Source organism: Protomyctophum parallelum (assembly GCF_964188405.1).
Source record: "Protomyctophum parallelum genome assembly, chromosome: 5".
Classification (NCBI taxonomy): domain Eukaryota; kingdom Metazoa; phylum Chordata; class Actinopteri; order Myctophiformes; family Myctophidae; genus Protomyctophum; species Protomyctophum parallelum.
Window position 1 is genome coordinate 55637318 of NC_139702.1, and position 20507 is coordinate 55657824.

At 43.0% G+C, this 20507-nt stretch overlaps 1 protein-coding gene across 1 annotated transcript; it reads left to right on the top strand.

The window, feature by feature from the left end:
- Positions 1-229: 229 nt before the first annotated feature.
- sh3d19 (SH3 domain containing 19) lies at positions 230-20015 on the top strand (the record flags this gene model as incomplete). Its single annotated transcript, XM_083764541.1, has 22 exons — positions 230-252; positions 1355-1371; positions 2202-2241; positions 5540-5580; positions 5764-5803; positions 6627-6765; positions 6863-7613; positions 8245-9273; positions 9762-9866; positions 10632-10753; positions 12145-12185; positions 13856-14081; positions 14484-14552; positions 14694-14840; positions 14973-15045; positions 15859-15989; positions 16397-16455; positions 16643-16875; positions 17686-17735; positions 18447-18633; positions 19352-19461; positions 19614-20015. 22 exons carry the CDS (start codon positions 230-232, stop codon positions 19722-19724), a joined length of 3744 nt encoding a protein of 1247 aa, XP_083620667.1. The 3' UTR covers positions 19725-20015.
- Positions 20016-20507: the final 492 nt, after the last annotated feature.

A 20507-nucleotide genomic window follows, 5' to 3' on the forward strand; every position in this document is an offset into this window, starting at 1 on the left:
GTTCCGCACTCAGGACCATTGGGAATGATACCTTAGACTCTCGTAGATTTAAAATGTCCCATTGTAACTTCAAACTTCATTTTAACCATGATAGATTAATCGGGGAAAAAAATATCCGTGACTGATATTGTCCTTCTAAATGCATGAGTAGATGAATCTTAGGCTAGGTGATAGACAGACGTGAAAGTGAAAGTAAGACTAGAGGTTAGCAATGAAGTCATGACTCATCATGACCAAACATCCAGAGGATGAGTAATGGTGTTTCTGGGGTGTGGCTGTAAATAAAATAGGGGAGAAGGAGGGGTGGTCTTATGTTCACACCAACTATAAAAGATAAAAACTTAAAACTTAAACAGTAGCTGAAGGAAACAGACAAAACAGTGATAATCATTACTGTATTCCCAACCTGTTCTCTAACTCACAACCTTTGAGTCCCGCCAAGCCCATGTGTTATTCCATTTCTGCTTTATTTCGATATAGTGAGAAACAGTCCAGCTATCCGGGAGTTGAACCGAGGACACGATATAGAAGGCATTTTGCATGTGGTATGCACCCTAACCATAATTGAGTCCCAAAACAAGCCCATTTATTTAAGTTTCATGCTATATCCCCTCAAGTAAAATGGATAGTATAGTATAGTTTATACAGCTATGGCATAGTTGCAGTCAGAGCCATCTACAAGTGGGAGTGCCTGTCCAGGGCTAATTCCGCAAACCATCTGACCGATCAGTGCCACATTTCTTGTGCATGCTCTATTTCTATTTGTTTACATTCACATTGCTACAAATTGCTAAACAAGCTTTCAGTTTAAAACTACTTGACAAGAACTTTGAGATGTGTGATGCCGGCCCAAATCCGAAAAGAGAGAAAAAACCTGAACTACCGGTATCGTTCTATTAAATTATTAGCATATAGAACTACACAAGCATGCTACATTTTATATAGACAACAGACATGCATTACGTCATGATTCACCAGAAGCCTGGATGGCTTGGTTCCAGGCTTAAAATAATTAAAATCAATATTTTTTTGAAATCTCTATGGGAAGAATATAATTATTGGTTTAACATCTGTGGCACCACAAAACTGGCCACCACTGCTATGCCTATGGGGGGAAAAGGGGAGTGGCAGAGAAATCAAGTGGGTCGCACCTGACACTTCCTGCATGACCGCATTCCAGTTGATCAGACTGGCCAAGTCAACAGTGGAGGAGCAGGATCTTTTCTTTCTGTTGCTCTGCTGTCTGTGGGCGTGTGACAGTAGGTTTTATGCTCCTTGACACAGTATCAAGCACAGTTGATAGAATAGGATGGTGCGGGTTGTTTGAAAATGTCTTGAAGATTTATTTTTGAAGAGCAATTCTAGGAGCAGGTAGGAGCATTAGGGAATAATATCCCTCATTACATTAATACATTTACTTCAAAGTCACATCGTGTATTTTTAGGAGCGGACACCCAGTCAGCTGTTATGTCTCTGTTTAGTGGTTTGTGGCATGCTAATACACACATTCGTTATATGCAAATGTGGAGCGGTCTAAAACCATGTTAGGAAACACTTTCAATCTTTCTGAACCTAAATGCATGTACCTTATCTATATTGCATAATATTTGCCAAACTATACGCAGGCATTCCCTGGTTTGCCGCTGAATAGTAACATTTGTGGTGGCAATAACTGATAACAAGCAACAGGTGTGACAGGTGGACTGTGTAACGTGCTGAGTCTGAGTACAACCAGCCATAGTTTCAGTAGTCTTAAAGGGCTTACCTCATCTCCATTATTTGTAAGATTTAGCTACAAATATGTTGTGTTTTGTGTGTGTGCGTGCGTGTGCGTGCCTGTGCGTGCACAGAACAGTTTATATCATTATGCTTGGTATCAGTCACACACCAGTCAGAGTCTGTATTTGAATTCCGCTCTGGGCACCAGTATCTATCTGTCATTGTTTGTTGACTTGAACCAGGCTACTGCCCTGTCAATGCAGGAAGTAATTACATCTACACCAGCACTAGGATTATTCCAGTTGACCTCATTTCAATCCTGTTTGATATGTCTGACCTCAGACAAAATAGTACTAGGACTATTATAGTAATGAGTATCATCCATTCCTTGCTTTTACTTTGCAGTGCATTTCTTTAACATGAAGTCAGAGTGAATGTCAGTGGTAAGCAGTTACCTAACTGCCTTGTTTGTCTTCACACAGACCGCTCAGGCAGGACCAAGCCAGATCACTTGCATTCCAGGTATGTTGTCACTTTAAGTGAGTCATGAAGTTCCATAACATATAGCCGCAATTTGCAACTCTAGATTTTTTTATAATGGGATGAATCTAGAGTTGCAACAAGCTCCATCCACTTCCTATTCATAATTTTTGGTTTGTGATCTGCTTGTCTTAAACGACGTTAAACTCACCAACATTGCAGCTGTAGTCCAAGCTTGAATTATCCTCTTTCAATCTGCCGAGCTTTTTTTTCATAAAAATCCACCATAGAGATGTTATGAGATACTTTCTGTCAAGACATCCTCTGCAAGTGATTATTTTTCACTAAGTGCTGGAGTTTGGAAGCACTCGTCGTACGTCACTGAACGGCCCTGCATTCCACCTGTTTCGAAATTGCACATAATGCAGGAGGCAGCAGCGCGACCCGTTAACAAAAACGAGTGCTTCCAAACTGCAACACTTAGAAAAAGAATCACTTGCAGAGGATGTCTTGACAGAAAGTATCTCATAACATCTCTACTGTGGATTCTTATGAAAAACAAGCTTGGCAGATTGAAAGAGGATAATTCAAGCTTGGACTACAGCTGCAATGTTGGTGAGTTTAACGTCGTTTAAGACAAGCAGATCACAAACCAAAAATGATGAATAGGAAGTGGATGGAGCTTGTTGCAACTCTAGATTCAACCCATTGTAGAAAAGAGTTGATCTAGAGTTTCAAATTGCGGCTACATAACATACTGCAATTAAGGTTTCCCAAACTGGGAAGTTGATCTTCACCAGTCAACTGTGAAAATGTGAAAGTGAAACTGCGTTAAAGAGCCACTGTCCCTTTAATACCCTGATTTGCTGAGGGTGGATTTGTGAATGGAGCTAACAATGCACTGAGGAATGGACCAAACGCAATGTTTTTGTTGTTTGTAGACATACCAGGCTGCTGCCGGCCTGCTCCAATAATGTGCAGAACTCTGTGAAATTATGTAAACAACATTGCACGTCTCAGTGAGATTATGTAAATAAATGTTGAAAATGTCAGTGGAGTTATGTAAACAACGTTGTAGAGCTCAGTGACAGTGATATGCTTGCAGTGAGCATGGTTGATCTATTTATTTTTATTTCATTTTTTTAATTATTATTATTATAATTGTTGTTGTTATTAGCCTTGGAACGATGCAAGTTGGAAATGCATGCTGTCTGTGTCCCTTTCATGAAAAGAAAGCAGGGGCTCGCAACTCACTTTAAGATGCTCCAAACTTTATTTAGCGACAGGCAGGCAAAAGATACGACGTAACGGTCTTTGACAAGTATACCACTGGAGTGAGTTGCGAGCCCCTGCTTTCTTCATTGTTCTGCTTTCATCGTTCACTGTTTCTACAGTTTTGGCTCGGCACCAATGGAGGATGTGTGACATGTTACTTTTCTCACCCTGTGTCCCTTTTATGCCCATATACACAGTATGGAGTTATTTGTCAGGCATGCCGAAATATGGAGTCTATGCAGATTGTGATGTCAGAACAGTCATTGCGATGTCAGAACAGGCCAGCTCCATGTATGGAGATATAGGGGTGATCAGGTCCGTGATGTCAGAATGGGCCAGCTCCATATATGGAGACATAGGGGTGATCAGGTCCAGACCCTGGGCAGAAGCTTTTGTGCTGGTTCTGGACAACGGTGTGTCCGACAGTACTGCACTCCCTGTGGGGGTGTGGAACATGTGTGTCGAATTTTAAATGTGGAGAACGGTTCTCGAGTTATGTGGATTACATTTTAGATGTTTGTAATTGTAAATACATCAAAGATGCAATTTATAATCCATCTTTAATGGATAAAGCCTTGGCCTGGAAGAGAGATCGTCAGGTGGTCCCCAACATTCTTAGAGTCATAGATGATAATATTTATCGGCATCGGTCTTTACAGATAAACAAGCCACAAGTAACAGCTTGAACAGCTGTTACTAATGTTTACTAATGTTTAGTTCCTCAATGTAATGAACCAGAGGGGACCTTAAGGACAGGGAGCACTGTTCTTTCTCCCCAGATGAGTTACATCACCTGTTTAAAACCCTTAGGTGTCATGTGTGTTAACAACAGATGACAGGCCCACCCCTTCTTTTAAGAGACTTTTCATGGGGACCGTTGGTACACCACATTAACTCAGAGCTTAATACAGAGAATAGTGTCATTTGTAATAGGAGAAGACCTGAGAATATAAAACTGACTTAAAAAAGTTTTTTTCCCCCCAAAGTGTTAATTATGTTTTTGGATACTGGTTGCGTATGTTGCAGTGGCTGTGTGGCTGTAGCCTGGTTAATAAACCAGACTAATATCGCACGGACCGCGGGATATTAGTCTGGGGAGGCTCAGCTTGGATTTCATTTCCAGGGGAGCGGGTTGAAACATTTTCTCTTTGACGCAATTGGTCAGAGCTACTGTCAGTCAAAGGTCTCCAGCATTGAAAGTCACTGTACCAAAGCCCGCCCATATTGCATACCGTGTCCCGATTGGCCGCCCCATTTCTCTGGTGTAGGAAATGGGCGTACAATTGAATGCCACAGACGAAAAACAGTCTAAGTCCACACTATTGATCCATAATGTATAAATGATAGATACGGGTTCAGGACTACAAGGCCTTTTCGTGGAGGGGTCAGAATGAAATTTGGACTTAGACTGTTTTTCGTCTGTGGTATTATTGAGCCTCTCCAGACCGTAATCCGCCGGCAGGCCAACGGCTGATTCGGTCTGGTTTATTAACCAGGCTAGTGTGGCTGGTACCATTCACCTTCATGTTTCCTTGAGGTTGGTGTGCCTTAGATTTAAACAGGTATAGAATTGTTTTGTTTTTTTTATGTGCAAAGCTATAATTGATGGTTGCCATGAAGTTTCGATTACATGTAGACTGATTAATAGTTTTGTGTAGAAAGTGTTACAGATGTAGTACATTTGGCCTTTTATTTATATATATATACCGTATACACACACCAAACCTTACAGTGCATTTCCACATGCCGGTAGGCTTACTTTTAGCAGAACTGAGCAGAAATTTGATCTTCCAGATTAACAGGGTAAAAAGAAGACAGAGACCATGGGAAATCCCCAACATTGTATTAGAGCTGACTAGTGGTCTCTGTGTGAGGCTTCATAGAATCGCTTGTCCTATGTGTAGTGTGCAGCTTTGTGGCCTCAGGCTAGTTGAATGGATCCTTTTGAGAAGTGAGTCATTACCACCAGGTTACTAAACAACTCTTTGTTAGCATGAGCTCCACACACCTCAATGTTAATGGGTTTCTCTCTCTCTCTCTCTCTCGCTCTCTCTCTTCTCTCTAGCCAAGGTCCTCTCTCCTCCATACGTGCTGCCATCAAGCGAAGTGAGTTTGTCAAGTTTGAGTTTCTGCAGTATTCAAGAGCAACGCATCCATGTTGAGAATTGTAGTGTTAACTTGTCACAAAATGTAGAAAATGTCTTGTAAATGTGAAGCAATGCTGCTCAGACTAATGGATAACATTGCATCATTGCAAGATAAACTTGCATGATCTTTTTCTTCCCTCAGCAAAAACAATTACTCAGAGTGACCGCAGCAGAGAGAGAAGGTAATGTATTGGATATATTTTGCATAATGAAAAACATATGAGCAGCATAGCCTCCTCTTGTGCAGCTGTCTTAGCATGACATGTTGTATAGATCCATTCAGAAATGGCTCGCAGGCTCGCAGCGGACGTATTTCCTGTAGGCGGAGACTATATATCTGCGGTGTAAACTCACAGGTCTTCTACTACATTGAATGGTAGAGTGACTGATGTTAGTCTGCTCAAACGTTACTCTTTTACCTGCTTTTTACCAACACTAACTTAAAAAAGAGGCCCAGAACACCGGGATGAACCTGTGTAGTTTATGGCTGCTCCAACAGTAGTGGCAACATTCAACTTTGGAGAAAAACGGAATGTAAAAAAAATACACCGTGGTGGTTGAGACCAGAGCCATAGAGTAATGGTTGAGACGAAGCAGTGAAAGGTCCTGAAAGATGAAGTCAGTCTTACCCAATACCCAATCTTTTTGTTGTACTATGAACACAAGGCTGCTGTACTTTATACCTCATACTAAGCATTTAAAGTTTGAGGTATAAAGTACAGCCTGCGAGTTTACACCGCAGATATGTCGTCTCCGACTACAGGAAATACGTTCACTGCGACCAGGGGACCCGTTTATGAATAGGTCTATATTTACCACTGTAACAAGGAAAATAGTTTACGTGGTCCTGCACATACGTAACACCTTTTTTGGCACAGCAGAGGAATTCAACATGCGCCTCTTGCTTCCTTGTAGACTGTGGTTATCTTTAGCGCAAAACACTAACTAATTATCTAGTTGTCTCATTCCTGAGCTGTTTTACTGACAACCACACTGTCCTGACAGGAGACCAGAGATCACCATCCTCTCTGCAAAGCCACTAGCCAGTAGCACCTGGTTCCCAGGACCCTCTGGGGTTTTCCCTCCTCCTCTCCCATCCTCTCAGCCGAGCTGGTCTGGCAGCAGCACCACAACTACTTCCAAGGTAGGTCTGATTGGTCCCCCAGGGAAGGAAAAAAGAACTTGAGTGTGTTTTGTAATTTACAGTATGTGTGTGAACTCTATCCGTTCCCGTGTCTTAGCCCCCGCCATCCTATGACCAGGTGATCAAAGAGAAGACACAAGAGGAGCGCATTACCCGGCCAGTAGCGGCTCCCCGTAAATCTACGTGCATCACCAGCAGCTCCACCCAGACTGACCCTGTAAAGAACGCCTCTGCTGCCACTGACCCACAATGCACCCAGACTGACCCTGTAAGGAACGCCTCTGCTGCCACTGACCCACAATGCACCCAGACTGACCCTGTAAGGAACGCCTCTGCTGCCACTGACCCACAATGCACCCAGACTGACCCTGTGAAGAACGCCTCTGCTGCCACTGACCCACAATGCACCCAGACTGACCCTGTGAAGAACGCCTCTGCTGCCACTGACCCACAATGCACCCAGACTGACCCTGTGAAGAACGCCTCTGCTGCCACTGACCCACAATGCACCCAGACTGACCCTGTAAAGAACGCCTCTGCTGCCACTGACCCACAATGCACCCAGACTGACCCTGTAAAGAACGCCTCTGCTGCCACTGACCCACAATGCACCCAGACTGTCCCTGTAAGGAACGCCTCTGCTGCCACTGACCCACAATGCACCCAGACTGACCCTGTAAGGAACGCCTCTGCTGCCACTGACCCACAATGCACCCAGACTGACCCTGTGAAGAACGCCTCTGCTGCCACTGACCCACAATGCACCCAGACTGACCCTGTGAAGAACGCCTCTGCTGCCACTGACCCACAATGCACTGCAGCTCCACTGTCCACAGAGAGGAAATCAGGTAGTGAGTCATATCATCGCTGATGGGCAGAGTGTATGTCCAAAACGTTTGGCCATACAACTAAAGTTAAGTTAGTGAGGATCGTCTATGATTGCGAACGCAGTGAGCCACTTACTATGACAGCAAGGGCTGAATGTCTGTGTATGTGTGTGTGTGTGTGTGTGTGTGTCTGTCCCGCTGTTACACCACCCGCCCGCCACCAGAGGGCGCAGCTGTAGCACACACACACACACAGGGCGCAGCTGTAGCACACACACACACACACACACACACAACCACACACACACGAGCTGCGTTCGCTTCCCGCGTTTGCGCGTCTTACTTGTGCATAGATTATCACCCAGGCACTCATCGTTGATCAAGGTAATCCAGTCAGGCAATGCATTCCGAGACTGTAGATCTGCTATTTTCCCTATTCTTGAAATTGTTTTGACACATTTTTGAAAATATTCTGCAAGCTCGACAGATAGGAAGTGGATAACTTAACCCATTTAGGACAGCAACCCATTTTGTGGTGGTTGTTGCCATGTACAGCATATAGCAACAGTATTCCTTTGTACGTTTTTAAATACGTTTTTCTGAAAACTTATATAATATGGCTAATATGGTCTTTCCATCTGTTTCTTCACAGTTAAAACGCCTCGAAAACCACCAAGGCCATCATTACCTAAACCTTCATGCAGAGAAACTAGTGCTGGAACGGATGCATCTCCTCACAAGCAGGCAGTTGCAACCACCCTAACCTCTACCAACACTGAGAGTCTCGCTGACCTTGAACCCAACCCCCCAGACTCCACGCACACAACCAGCATCAGATCTGTCACAGTACACTGGCATGTTTACAGGGAACAGTCTGCAGAAGCTGTTCCCGTTCCATTAGACTCGCTACATTTCCCCGCAGAACCTCCCCCTGTCCCCACACAACACCCTGTTCCACTTCCTCGTCGTTCCAAAACCCTCAAGCAGCCAATCAAGGCTGACGTCAAAGTTCAGACATTGATCAGATTCAGTGAGAATGCAGACAGCGACGTTCTGACTTCTCGCACTGACCCTAAAGAGCTGCAAACTAATAAATATTTAAAGGAACTGTTGGAGGTGTTCATCGTGGACAGCCAATACAAGCAGAGCTCAGACGCTGATGACCAATTAGACGATAGTGAGCAAAGTGAACATCTGCACAATATGCAGGCGCGTATCCTGGCCTTCGAAAGCCAGGTGTGCAATGATGAGGGAGATGGGGTAGAACCTATCAAACGGCCACAGCCTCGACCCAGAAACCTACAAAACAGGCCCCCTGTCGCCACCAAGCCTTGTGTAACCCCCAAACCTTCAGTCAAGTACCACAATGGAGAAAACCACAATCAAGAGGTGTCATTATTCCCCCAAATTCCCACCCCAGCTCCTAAACCTCAGCCTCCAAAGAAGCCTGTGGGACTATCACGCACAGAGGAACCAGAGGCCGTGCCCTCCAAGGTGGCACTTCTGCCCCCCACACGCCGTTCTGTAGTCGTCAAAGCCAAATGTTTTCACACCCAGGATGAGGACACGACTCTTCCACTGAAGCCTCCTCCTAAGGAGCCCCTTAAACCCAACCTGAATGTCAACAATCACAACTCCACCTCTCTGGTCAGGGAGAATGAATATGTGGAAACTCCCACAAGTAAGCATTAATTTAGACCACTGGTTTCCAAACACTGGGTCGGGACCCATTTTTGGGTCGTGGACACATTTTTATGGGTCCTTTTATTTATTTATTTATTGTTTCCAAAATGTTGTTTTTAATTATTATTATATCAAAGCATTTTCAAAAAACATTCCCTCAACAAAATGAGACCAAGAGATTGGTCGACTATTCGGCTAATGATCAAGGTCAGGCCTAGAGCATACTTTAGATTAACCCATTGATACCTTCTGGTGCAACATATATGTTGTTTTACCTTTGAATCCGGATGCTACGTCTGTGTCTCATTAGTTATTGCTATACATGTAGCATAAGGTTTTCAGAAAAGTTAGGTTAGGTTTTAGAAGGCATTTTTAGAATCGGGTATCAATGGGTTAACTAAGCCAGACCCATTAAATCAACAAGGTAAAGTTCAGACGCATATGAAAGAGTAAAGTAGTGAGTCAGTTGTCATTTTGTGTCTGTAGAGCCTACCCCATTGAAACCTCAGCACAGTGTGGACAGTGCTGCCAGCAGACAGGGTGTAACGAGAAGACCCACCACCATCAGAGTACCCAGCAAGGCTGGCCAACGTGAGTCTCTCATCTCTGTTACTTTACATTGTAGGGCTGGATATTGGCAAGAATGTTGTTGTATGAGGTACATCATTGCGATCCATTGTGATCTTTTGTCACAAATTGAGAAGAAATGTAATGGTGTAAACAAAACTCGGTACATAATGTGAGTACAACGGTTTACTACTTTGAGTAGAGCAGAGTATTTGTATTCAGTATGGTGAATGAAGTTAGGTTAATACTCCCACATTGCCCAGGCCGTAGCGTAACGGTCTGGGCACCGGACTGGTAATCCAGTCGCAGTGTGCCGCGGGTTCGACTCCCGGACCCGACACGGCCTTTACTGCATGTCATCCCCCCATCTCTCTCCCGTTTCCTGTCAGCCTACTGTCTGTCCCTTCAAAAATCAATAAAAGGCGTAAGCCGCAAAAAAATATCTTAAAAAAAAAAAAAAAATACTCCCACATTCTGCAACCACAATCTGTTAATTATAAATCAACAAATGTATGAAAACGTGCGTGAAAATGGATTCAGCATTGTGAGTTAGCTGTATCTGTTTAAATGCTGGCCCTGGGAGCTGTGCTCATTTGTGCAAATGGCAAATCAAGTCTATTGACCTTTTATCTTCTATTCTGTCAAGAAAGAAAGCGAATAAAGGTAGTACAACAACATGGAGTCAACTCACTACATTATACGTTTTTAGGAATTTAGCTGATGTTCTTTTTCAGAGACACTTTTTTGCAGTTCAAAATAACTTACCAAGCTATATTTAACCTATCTTAGATGAGTTGCTGGACTTCTCCGCTCCTCCTCCCCTGCCATTCCAGAAGCCTGTAGGCTCCCTACCGCCTCCTGTGGCCCACAAACCAAGCCTTGTTCCTGTCCTCTCCTCCACAGTAAGAGTAGTCACTGAAGAGTGGCCTGCTTAATTATGATCCATATTTATAGACATTTTTACTATTACAGTATCACAAAATTGTATTTGTATCTCTAATGAAGCTGATTAGCTGCAGACATTGCTGGAAAAAAATGCTTTAACATCTTTTATTATTATTATTATGTGCTTATACACTGTAATGTATGCTGGAGTGTACTGGATGTCTCCTATCTTTTACCTGGACTGCCAACACCCACCTGCAGCTCCTCCAGTATTTTATATGGACACAAAAAAGCCATTGTGTAAACAACTGCCTACTGTACAGTTAGAGCTATCTGTGTGTGTGTGTGTGTGTGTGTGTGTGTGTGTGTGTGTGTGTGTGTGTGTGTGTGTGTGTGTGTGTGTGTGTGGCCGACCAAGTTCAACTTGGCAACCTGGTACCCATCAGCACACGACCCACACTGCATCCTACATCCAGTACCACATGACAAAGAAACAGTCGCACACATCTTAAATGGTTGCAGCCACTATAAAGGACTGTACATTGCCAGACATGACCGTCTGGTGGACCTGGTCTCAGACAAGATCAGAGGAGTACAGGACAGGACAACAAGAATGTATAAACACAGCACTGTAAAAATAGACTGGTTTGATCACAATGACACACATGTCAATTCACTACAAAATATTCCAAATACCCCAGATATTGTGTTCATCAATGAAATTAGAAAAACTGTCACTATATTTGAAATAGGCTGCCCATTTGATTTGTATATGGACACTTGTTTTACATCCAAACTTATGAAATATCAGCTTCTGGTGGAACGTATTATGGCCTTGGGATATAACTGTCAACTTATTGTCCTTGTATTTGGAAGCCTGGGCCATGTCCATAAACTTGTGCTCAGGGGTCTGCAATTGGGTGGATTGCTAAAAACAAATGCAAAAAAGCTGGCTAAATACTGTTCTGTCTCTCAGCTACTATGGGCAGTCTGTCTGTCTGGAGAAGGCGTTGTTTCATTTATCCCTAGGTGGCTTAAAAAACCCAAAACAAACATCCTGTCTAGTAGTGTCAAGTAATAGTATGTCAACAATGTGCTATATATATTTATTTATTTTCTCTTCTTTTCCCTCTGTGTGTTAAGCAGCATGTGCAGCAGCTATATCTGGTTGGACCATATAATGTATAACCTAATTCTGATCAGTGTTTGGGTCTATTGTATTACGCCTCTTGTGCAGATCCAAATAAAAGAAATGTGTGTGTGTTAATTGTATGAATAATAAACATCACAAGTTGTATACATTTCATATTGTTGCTGGGGTTTATGGTTTCAGGCCACTGGGGATAGAAGCAGTAAGCCTGTTTTTACACCTGATCATATCTGTGGACTAACAAAGACATGTTTTTATGATCTACAGGAGTCCTTCAACACAGGGCTGGAACCGACCCTGCCTCCTCGGTGAGTGAAACAATACGCCGATTCACAATACACTGATTCACAATACACCGATTCACAATCTTAGTTGATACAAATTCTGTCAATTATATTTACTAGCCCTTACCCGTTGTGAGATATTTCCCCCCCCCCCTTGTTGCCGTGGGGGGTACTGCGCCCGGTGCATTTTTAATTCACTAATAAGTTCATTAATAATCATTAATGTGTCAAATCAAAAAAACACAGACAGACAGACAGACATTGTTAGAATTATAGTATGATGATATATAGCTAAACAAACGTAGCTAAAAATGTACAAAGCAGAGTTTCAATACATTGGCAGTCAAAGCCGTATTCAAATGAACAGTAGAAGAAACGGAAGACCTAACTCAATGATGAAGGTCTCTTTAGGAAATGAGGTTGCTTCTTGCAGATGGATATTATAGACTGATATTACCATGATTGAGTCAAGCACCTGGGGTTGTGTTCACACAGAAGACGCTGTCTGCAAGCCCGACTATAGGATCATCAGTGCCAGGAAAGCCATGCATGGGTCTGGCAAGCAGATTTAAAAGTTTATAACCTTTATCGGTTGCCTCTAGTAAACCATCCCGGTCGTGTGAATTCAGATTATCATTTGTCTTCTGCAGACTGGTCTGGCCGCAAAGGCTAGGAGGGTGTTTTGCTGAAACAAAAAAAGAGATGGAAGAGCCAATTGGCATCAGTCAATCACAGGGCCCTGAGCACAGATGCTGATTTCCTCTTCCACTTTTTTGTGTGATTGTTTACCAGGCTACTTTATAGGTACACTAGAAATTACATTCCTGGTGACTGACAAGGTTGTTCATGGATCTTTCATATGCCAAATAGTGTTCAACAAACCAACACATTGTCACTCCCAACTCATTACTTACTGACTCTTGGTCAAGACCCCTTGCATCACAGGTCAACGTATTGGGGTATTGAGCTGGAAATAATAAAAAAGTCCCCCCATTCTGTGTTTCCTAGAACTGGAGGTCTGAAAAATATCATTAACATGGTGAATCACATCTTGATGACATCATGAAGATGTGATTTCAATGTGATTTTTTATTATTTTGTATTATTTCCACACAGCTCCACACAGCTCAAAGATATATTAATGACATAGTAAAATGTTGAAAATGGTTCCCCTTTAACACAATTCGAGTTGTATGCATATAGGAAGAGAATAGTAAATTATCTGTCCATCGGACACAAAAGGTTATATGTTGTTTTGATTAAATGTCAATATATGCCAATTGACCTAATCAGTAATCCTGGGCGCTTCTCTCCCGTTGCCAACCTGGGGAGAGCCCTGAACTACTTCCTTCAATGCATGAGGAGTGAGCAGGCCGCTTCTTATCACCTTAAAGGGGGAGTTTCCCCAGGAGGACGTAGTGCGTGGAACGAACACATTGTTCCAACCAGTTCCTTTCCCCTCTATCAGGCGCCCCAGCTGACCAGGGGGAGGCAGTATAGAGGCCAGGATTACTGCATGTTTTTTTTGTGAGGATACTACCTACCCTAGGGGACATGGGGAAAACACGCAAACTCCACACAGAAAGACCCTTTTCCCAACCCCACCTAGTGTATGGACACTGATGACCCTGAATTGAAGTGTGCTGTTGTACAAATAAATATAAACAAAACTACTGTCTGTTGATTTGTTCCAGACCTAGTGGCGGGAGGAGCCTCCCACCTCGCCCGCCAATGGCCAAAGCAGGACCTGGAAGACCACCTCCACCCCAGCTTGACGAGGCAGGAGCATCCAGTTCTACAAAATCAGCTCGGTTGGAGGCTCCACCCAAACCTCAATCTCACATCCACAAACTCAAGAGGAAAGGTCCTGTGTTGCCCCCAAGGCCGAACCCTGGTCACCGTCTCTACAACAAATACACGGTGAGAGACCCAACACTGGTGGTTTCTCATGTGGTGTAGAACTGTGGTGTTTGCTTATCCTTTTATGTGAAGTCCCAGGCAGCACGTCTTCCTGACCTAAGACTGAATCATTACAATTCAGGCTTTTAGCAGACACTAATCCAGATTTACAAAGTAAAAGTTCAGACAAAATGCCATGAACATTTGTCAGCAACAAACGTCAAGCGGTCAAGGAATTGGAGTGCTTGAAGAGAGGATGGGTTGGGTGGGATATTAACAAGTAAGCAAAATGCCGATCATCTTTCCTCCTGTGCCTATTGTTTACTACTCTCGACTGAAACATTCAATTGTCTGACTTATGAAAGCTATCTACACTCCTTCAAAAATATCACTACTTATGTGTTCTAATTGTTGTTCCCCCAGCTTGAACTCTCTCATGGAATTGCAATCTTTGACTATAATGGGACCAATACAGGGGAACTCTCGTTTCAGGTGACCAAGACAAGTTCTTACCATTTATTGTAACCAACTTCATTTAATTGTCACATCTCATGTTTACATGACACGATTTCTGGGTGGAATCAGTACAATCAGTATCTGTAGTAGAGATATTTTTATTATCTTCTCCAACAGAAAAATGAGGTACTCGTGCTGATTGAGGACCTGGACCATGGCACATTTAAATGCCAGGTAGGGGACGCCAGTGGTCGAGTCCAGAAGTCCCACATGAAGATCATCACACCTCTGTCATCGTCTGTCCTTGCCAGGACTCACCCACAAGTAAACACCCTCAGCACTACAAGACACACACACACACACACACACACACACACACACACACACACACACACACACACACACACACACACACACCTCTAACTATAGCATTGTTTGTCTTTGTTCCCCATACAGGACGTCGGTTCAGTTGGTTCTGGCACAGACACTTGTGGAATCAAGGTCCAGGTTCTGCATGATTTTGACCCAGGTAACATTTCTTTGTTCTTTCCTCCTTTTACAATGCTGTCGTAAACAGCAGCTTCTTCCAACTCAGTTAGCCAAATTTAAATCCTTCCTCCCAGTCCATGATCTGGAGAAAGTGATCCATATTCTCTATATGTACAGGAATTGCTACTGTAACTCTATGCTCTCATGATTGAAGCTTGTGCAAAATTCCGCTATTAGACTCTTGACTGGCACCGGGATCACATCACCCCATTCATCATATTATTTTCACATCACCCCTATACTGTCTTTCCTTCATTGGGTTCCAGTCATACACAGGGCTGATCTTAAAGTTTTAAAGTTTTTGTTTAGCCCTGAATGGACCTGCTCCACCTTAAACTCCGCTCTACTCCACCCCCTCGACACATCTAGGTCAATCTGCTGACACAATGCTTCTCACACTCACAGTCTTCTGGCCATAATGGTTCTGGCTGAAGCAAAACGGTGATCGTGCCTTTTTGGTTGCTGTTTAGCTTTCCGATTAAGTTCTGGACACTTTTCAATCCAGACTTAAGACATACCTGTTCTCACTGGTCTTTGAACCATTTTAAACCATTATCCATGCCATGCAAGCCCCTTTTACTATATACTGAAAGGATGGTTCTAAGTAACTACCCTTGTAATATTTACTTTGCTTGTGAACAAGTACGGGGACTCACGGAATACACACAATAGTTTACAAATGGAACAAGCTATACGAGTATGCCTTAAATATCAAATACATTTGCAGATTTTATTTGATTTGATTCCACTAGTAGATAGCAGATGTGGTTGAAATGTGTATTGTGTTTTTCAGAGGGTCCAACAGAATTGAGGCTGAAGGCCGGAGACGTGGTTAACATGGTGGAGCAGGTGAACAGTGAATGGTACAGAGGAACATGCAGGGGATCTTCTGGATTCTTCCCTATCGGCTATGTCAAAGTCCTGGTGAGATTCAACACTGGTGTTGCTCTTTGGGGGGGGGGTCAGCACAGCACAACATCATTGTAAATGATCAATCAGTTGAAGAAGACGCTGTTCACCCTGTCGTGGTCCATCCACACGCAGACTGACGGGTTGCATGAGAGAAATCAGTGTTTTTCCGTATCGGCAGAGTTTCACATCAGCAAATCGCTGCTGTTGGGGAGAAAGTTATTTTGGTGGAAAAGAGGCCATTATAGCCTGACACTGAGACTGAATTTTCATTTTGTTTCACATTATTCTGAATTGCCAGAAGATATTTCTTTAATGGTAGCGATTCAGGGCTGGAGCCAGGCTAGGGCCATTGTGTTGCGTGTGCTGTTTGGGCACCTCGACTGTTAAAGAAACCAATCCTTTTTTTCTTGTTCAATTAGTCAAATTCTTCAGCACCTGTCTGTGAGAAGAAAGCAAAGCCAGCTGCTACAACAATCAGGTAACGGTGACACATTAACAAATACATTAACGTCATCTGTCATTCAACACAACTTTTCAGATAACTGTCAAGGTCAAAACATGCCCTTTTAATAAATAAAGGCCTATTTTTGTATTACTACAGATTCTGTTATTTTTTCACAACTTATCAGACAGTTTGAAAAAGCCATTGTGTATTGTGTTTGAAGTGGTCCGAGGTGCATGGCGCGGTTTGACTTTGAGGGGGAGCACAGCGACGAGCTGTCCTTCTGCGAGGGAGATGTGATCAGACTGCAGGAGTACGTCGGAGAGGACTGGGCACGGGGACAAGTCGGAGTCTTCAGTGGAATATTTCCTCTCAACTTTGTAGAGGTGATCCAGGATCTGCCTCCGCCACCAACTCAACAGCCCACCACCCAGCCCACCAAGATAGCACTGCCTGGTGAGACCGCCTCAAATACATAATAAATAGTTAGATTCAATGTTATTCACTGTTTTCTTCTTTGTACAAAGAATTACATTTGGTTGCTCGCTCTTTACACATAATAAAACAGTATTTCCAAGTATAGAAATAGGCCTATACAAAAACATGCATGCATGCATGCATGTACTAATGTACATAATACTTTTAATAGGTTAATCGCTTACTTACAAGTACTGTTCATGTTGGGTTAGCACTAACTAATTTGTGTTGTTTTCATCCTATTTAAACCCAACGTAGCTTGGGTCTGGGAGCTTATTCTAACTATTGTAAGGCAATCGGGGCCAGGGTCAACTTATAAAATGTTACAATTACCAAGAATGTAAACATGTTAATCATTTTAAATGTGAAGATTCAGAATGCATCGACATATGAACCGTGGTACTGCATACATTGTTAGTCTTTTGCCCCTCAAACTCAACAACTAAACGACTGTTCTATATTTCAATGAGCTGCCATTCATCCTTTTTCCCTTTGTGTTGGTGTTGGCTGGCATTTCCTGCTGTGGCATGCCTGGAATCTGTGCATCTGTTTACGTTTCATTAAAAGTGCTGTGTGGTCACTAGGATTCGGGACAGCAAGCCTGAATGACCGATACACTGTCTAATGCAGTGTTTTCATACAGGCAGTAGTGTAGTGGCGAGTGCTCCTACCCACATACAATCTCATTCAGTTATATGCCAAATGACTGTGTTGTGCAGTTATTTGCTTGTCTTAAATTCTGCTGCACTAGTATAACCATGGTGTTGGTGTGTTTTCTTTTCTTCCTAGGAATGGCTGCTTCATCCAGTACTCGGACTAAGTCCACTAAACCCACCCAGGTAAACTACTTGATTTTCCATTTATATCACAAACTTCAGCATCAGAGAAAGGGTGTTCAGCCTCTACCAGCACCTCCAGTGAAGGACGCCGTGTCACTCCCAAAATCATTTTAGAACGCATCTAATGGCACTAATATTTGAAGACACAATACAAAGGAGTATTTACCTAATGCAGGTTAAAATTACACAAATGTACTCCTCAAGCACAGGTCAGGGAGGTTATTTTGGCCTCCTGGTGCCACTATAATAGGCCAATGTGAAAAGGGTGCCATTTCTTCTTACAACTATGAATACTACACTACAAATGGTGCTACCCTTTTGAGGGGGTGCAGTACTTCCCAACTTAGCTTCTTCAGGTGGTGAAATACTCCTTTTACTTAGACATACTAATGGGGCCACACAGAATATTAGGAAAGTGCCCCATATTGTGTCAAAGCAGAGGTACTATACATACATGGTCCCGTTCTTTAGCTCTATGTTATCGGTTTCAACAAGTAACTACATTCTACATATTAGCCTATGCATAATAGAAGCATAATTGACGATATGACAGGGGTTTGGTTGCCATGTCAATTCTGTTATGTTGTCAAAGCAGCTTGCGCAGTGCATTGTGGGACATTCACAGCAGCATTGCATCCACTGTTGCATACTGTATGTGTGTTGCTCAGTAACACTAACTGCAAACCCTCCATTGCTCCATTGTCATTCCAGGCCTCTCAGTCAGATCTGGAATGGGTTGTGGCTCTTTATGACTTCACTGGACAGAAAGAGGGAGACCTTTCGTTCCAGCAAGGAGACAGCATTCTGGTCACCCAGCACATCGATGGAGAGTGGAGCTCCGGTAGACTCAATGGCAGAGAAGGGATATTCCCTACAGCCTTCGTTGAAAGCAGCATTGGTACTGTACAAACATATAGTGACCCTCTTTTTCTGTTTACCATTACTTGAAAACACACACACACACACACACACACACACACACACACACACACACACACACACACACTTCAGTGTATCTTAAACCAGTAAGACGCCCTGAGGGCATGCATCTGCCTGGGTGATGGCAGACTGCGAGCGCTGGCACTTTCGCATGGGGGGGGGGTCAGATCAACATATATGAATTCTGTACTGGTCATATATGGAGCGTCTCTTGAGTGTACAGGGTTTGTTGAGTTCAGATCAACATATGAATGTCATATGGGCTTAATATTGATGACATCAGGGATCTCCATAATGTCATGTGATGTCACGAGGCATGCCCTATATATGGCGTCAGTCCGTGACGGACGGACGGACTGACGGACAATGCACGTTTTCATACTATGAGATTTATAGTGCCCACATCATGGTGTTTGGGGTGTTACTTTTTTTTAACTTGAACTCTGTTGTGCGTGTAGGAGTATTATATTGTGAATTTGTGATATTATACTGCACCATCAGAGCTACCAACCTGCACACATTTTGTGTACCAACCACGCAATTCTAGGTGTCTATACGCCTAGAATTGCGTGGTTGGTACACAAAATGTGTGCAGGTTGGCAGCTCTGCACCATTACAAATTCACAATGAATGATGTTCCATGACCCAGTGTATTTGATATATCCCTCTGTCACCAGGCCAGTCATCAGGACTGGACCATCAGCAGGTTGGAGGTGAGACAAGTGGAGCGAGAGCCAAGGCTCTGTATGACTTCAACTCCGACTGCGACGAGGAGCTCGCTCTGCAGGTGAACACTTTTTGTAAAAAGAAAATCAATCATTTGGAATAGATAATAGGAAATAGTAAACAATGGCAATTAAGTTTAGGGATATGGGTTAAGGGGTGGTGCAAGATATAGCCCATAGTTTAATATCTTCTATTCCCTTTCTTTATTTCCAGGCTGGGGACATTATCACCAACCTGGAGTCCATAAATGAAGAGTGGTTCCTGGGTGACCTGCGAGGAAAGCGGGCCTTGGTTCCTAAAGACTATGTCCAAGTACTGGGATAGCACTGAACAAAGTTCAGACCAGAACACAAAGGCAGACAGTGGAGACTGTCACTGAGACCCGTTATGTGCCTGAGATACTGTATATTCTGTCTGAACTGAAATATGAGAACCTGTGAGAACAAAGAGAACTGCTTTCCCAGTGGAAATCTGCAGTGAAGTGCCTTCTCTACTGAAATGCAGTATTTTAAAACTTTTCAAGCAGTATGATTCATTTGTCTGACATTAAGAGGTATTGTGAATGATTGTTTTCCATGTTATTTATCATATTGAAAATAAATTAAACTGTCATGTAATTGTTGACTATTCATTGGAAAATGTGTATGTATTCAAAGCCAAAGTTTACAAATTGTCCAGAATTCTTGACCACCATGACAAAACCATACTGTTATAGAGGGTATATGCAACTATGCACATGACATCAGAGGAAGTTATGTGGGAATGCCTGAGTGGCAATAAACTACTTTCTGGCCTTGACAGCCCATACATCCAAACAAGTCTATCTGATTGCATTAAATGTTAAACTCACTATGCCACTCACTTTATGCATGCTCATACCCTATATACATTAGATATATCAGAATTAGTTTATTTTATAACTCAACAATGTGCCACAGAGGCTGGCTATATTCAAGCTCATTCTAAGCCAGAAAAAAATGATTTCAATTTGTCCCCTCTATACATAGAGTACAAATGTGTTGAGTGAAATCGGCAACATACATTGACCTTCACAGAAATGGACATCTACAGTTGCACCATCTAGTGGCCACAAACTGACCTGCAGTT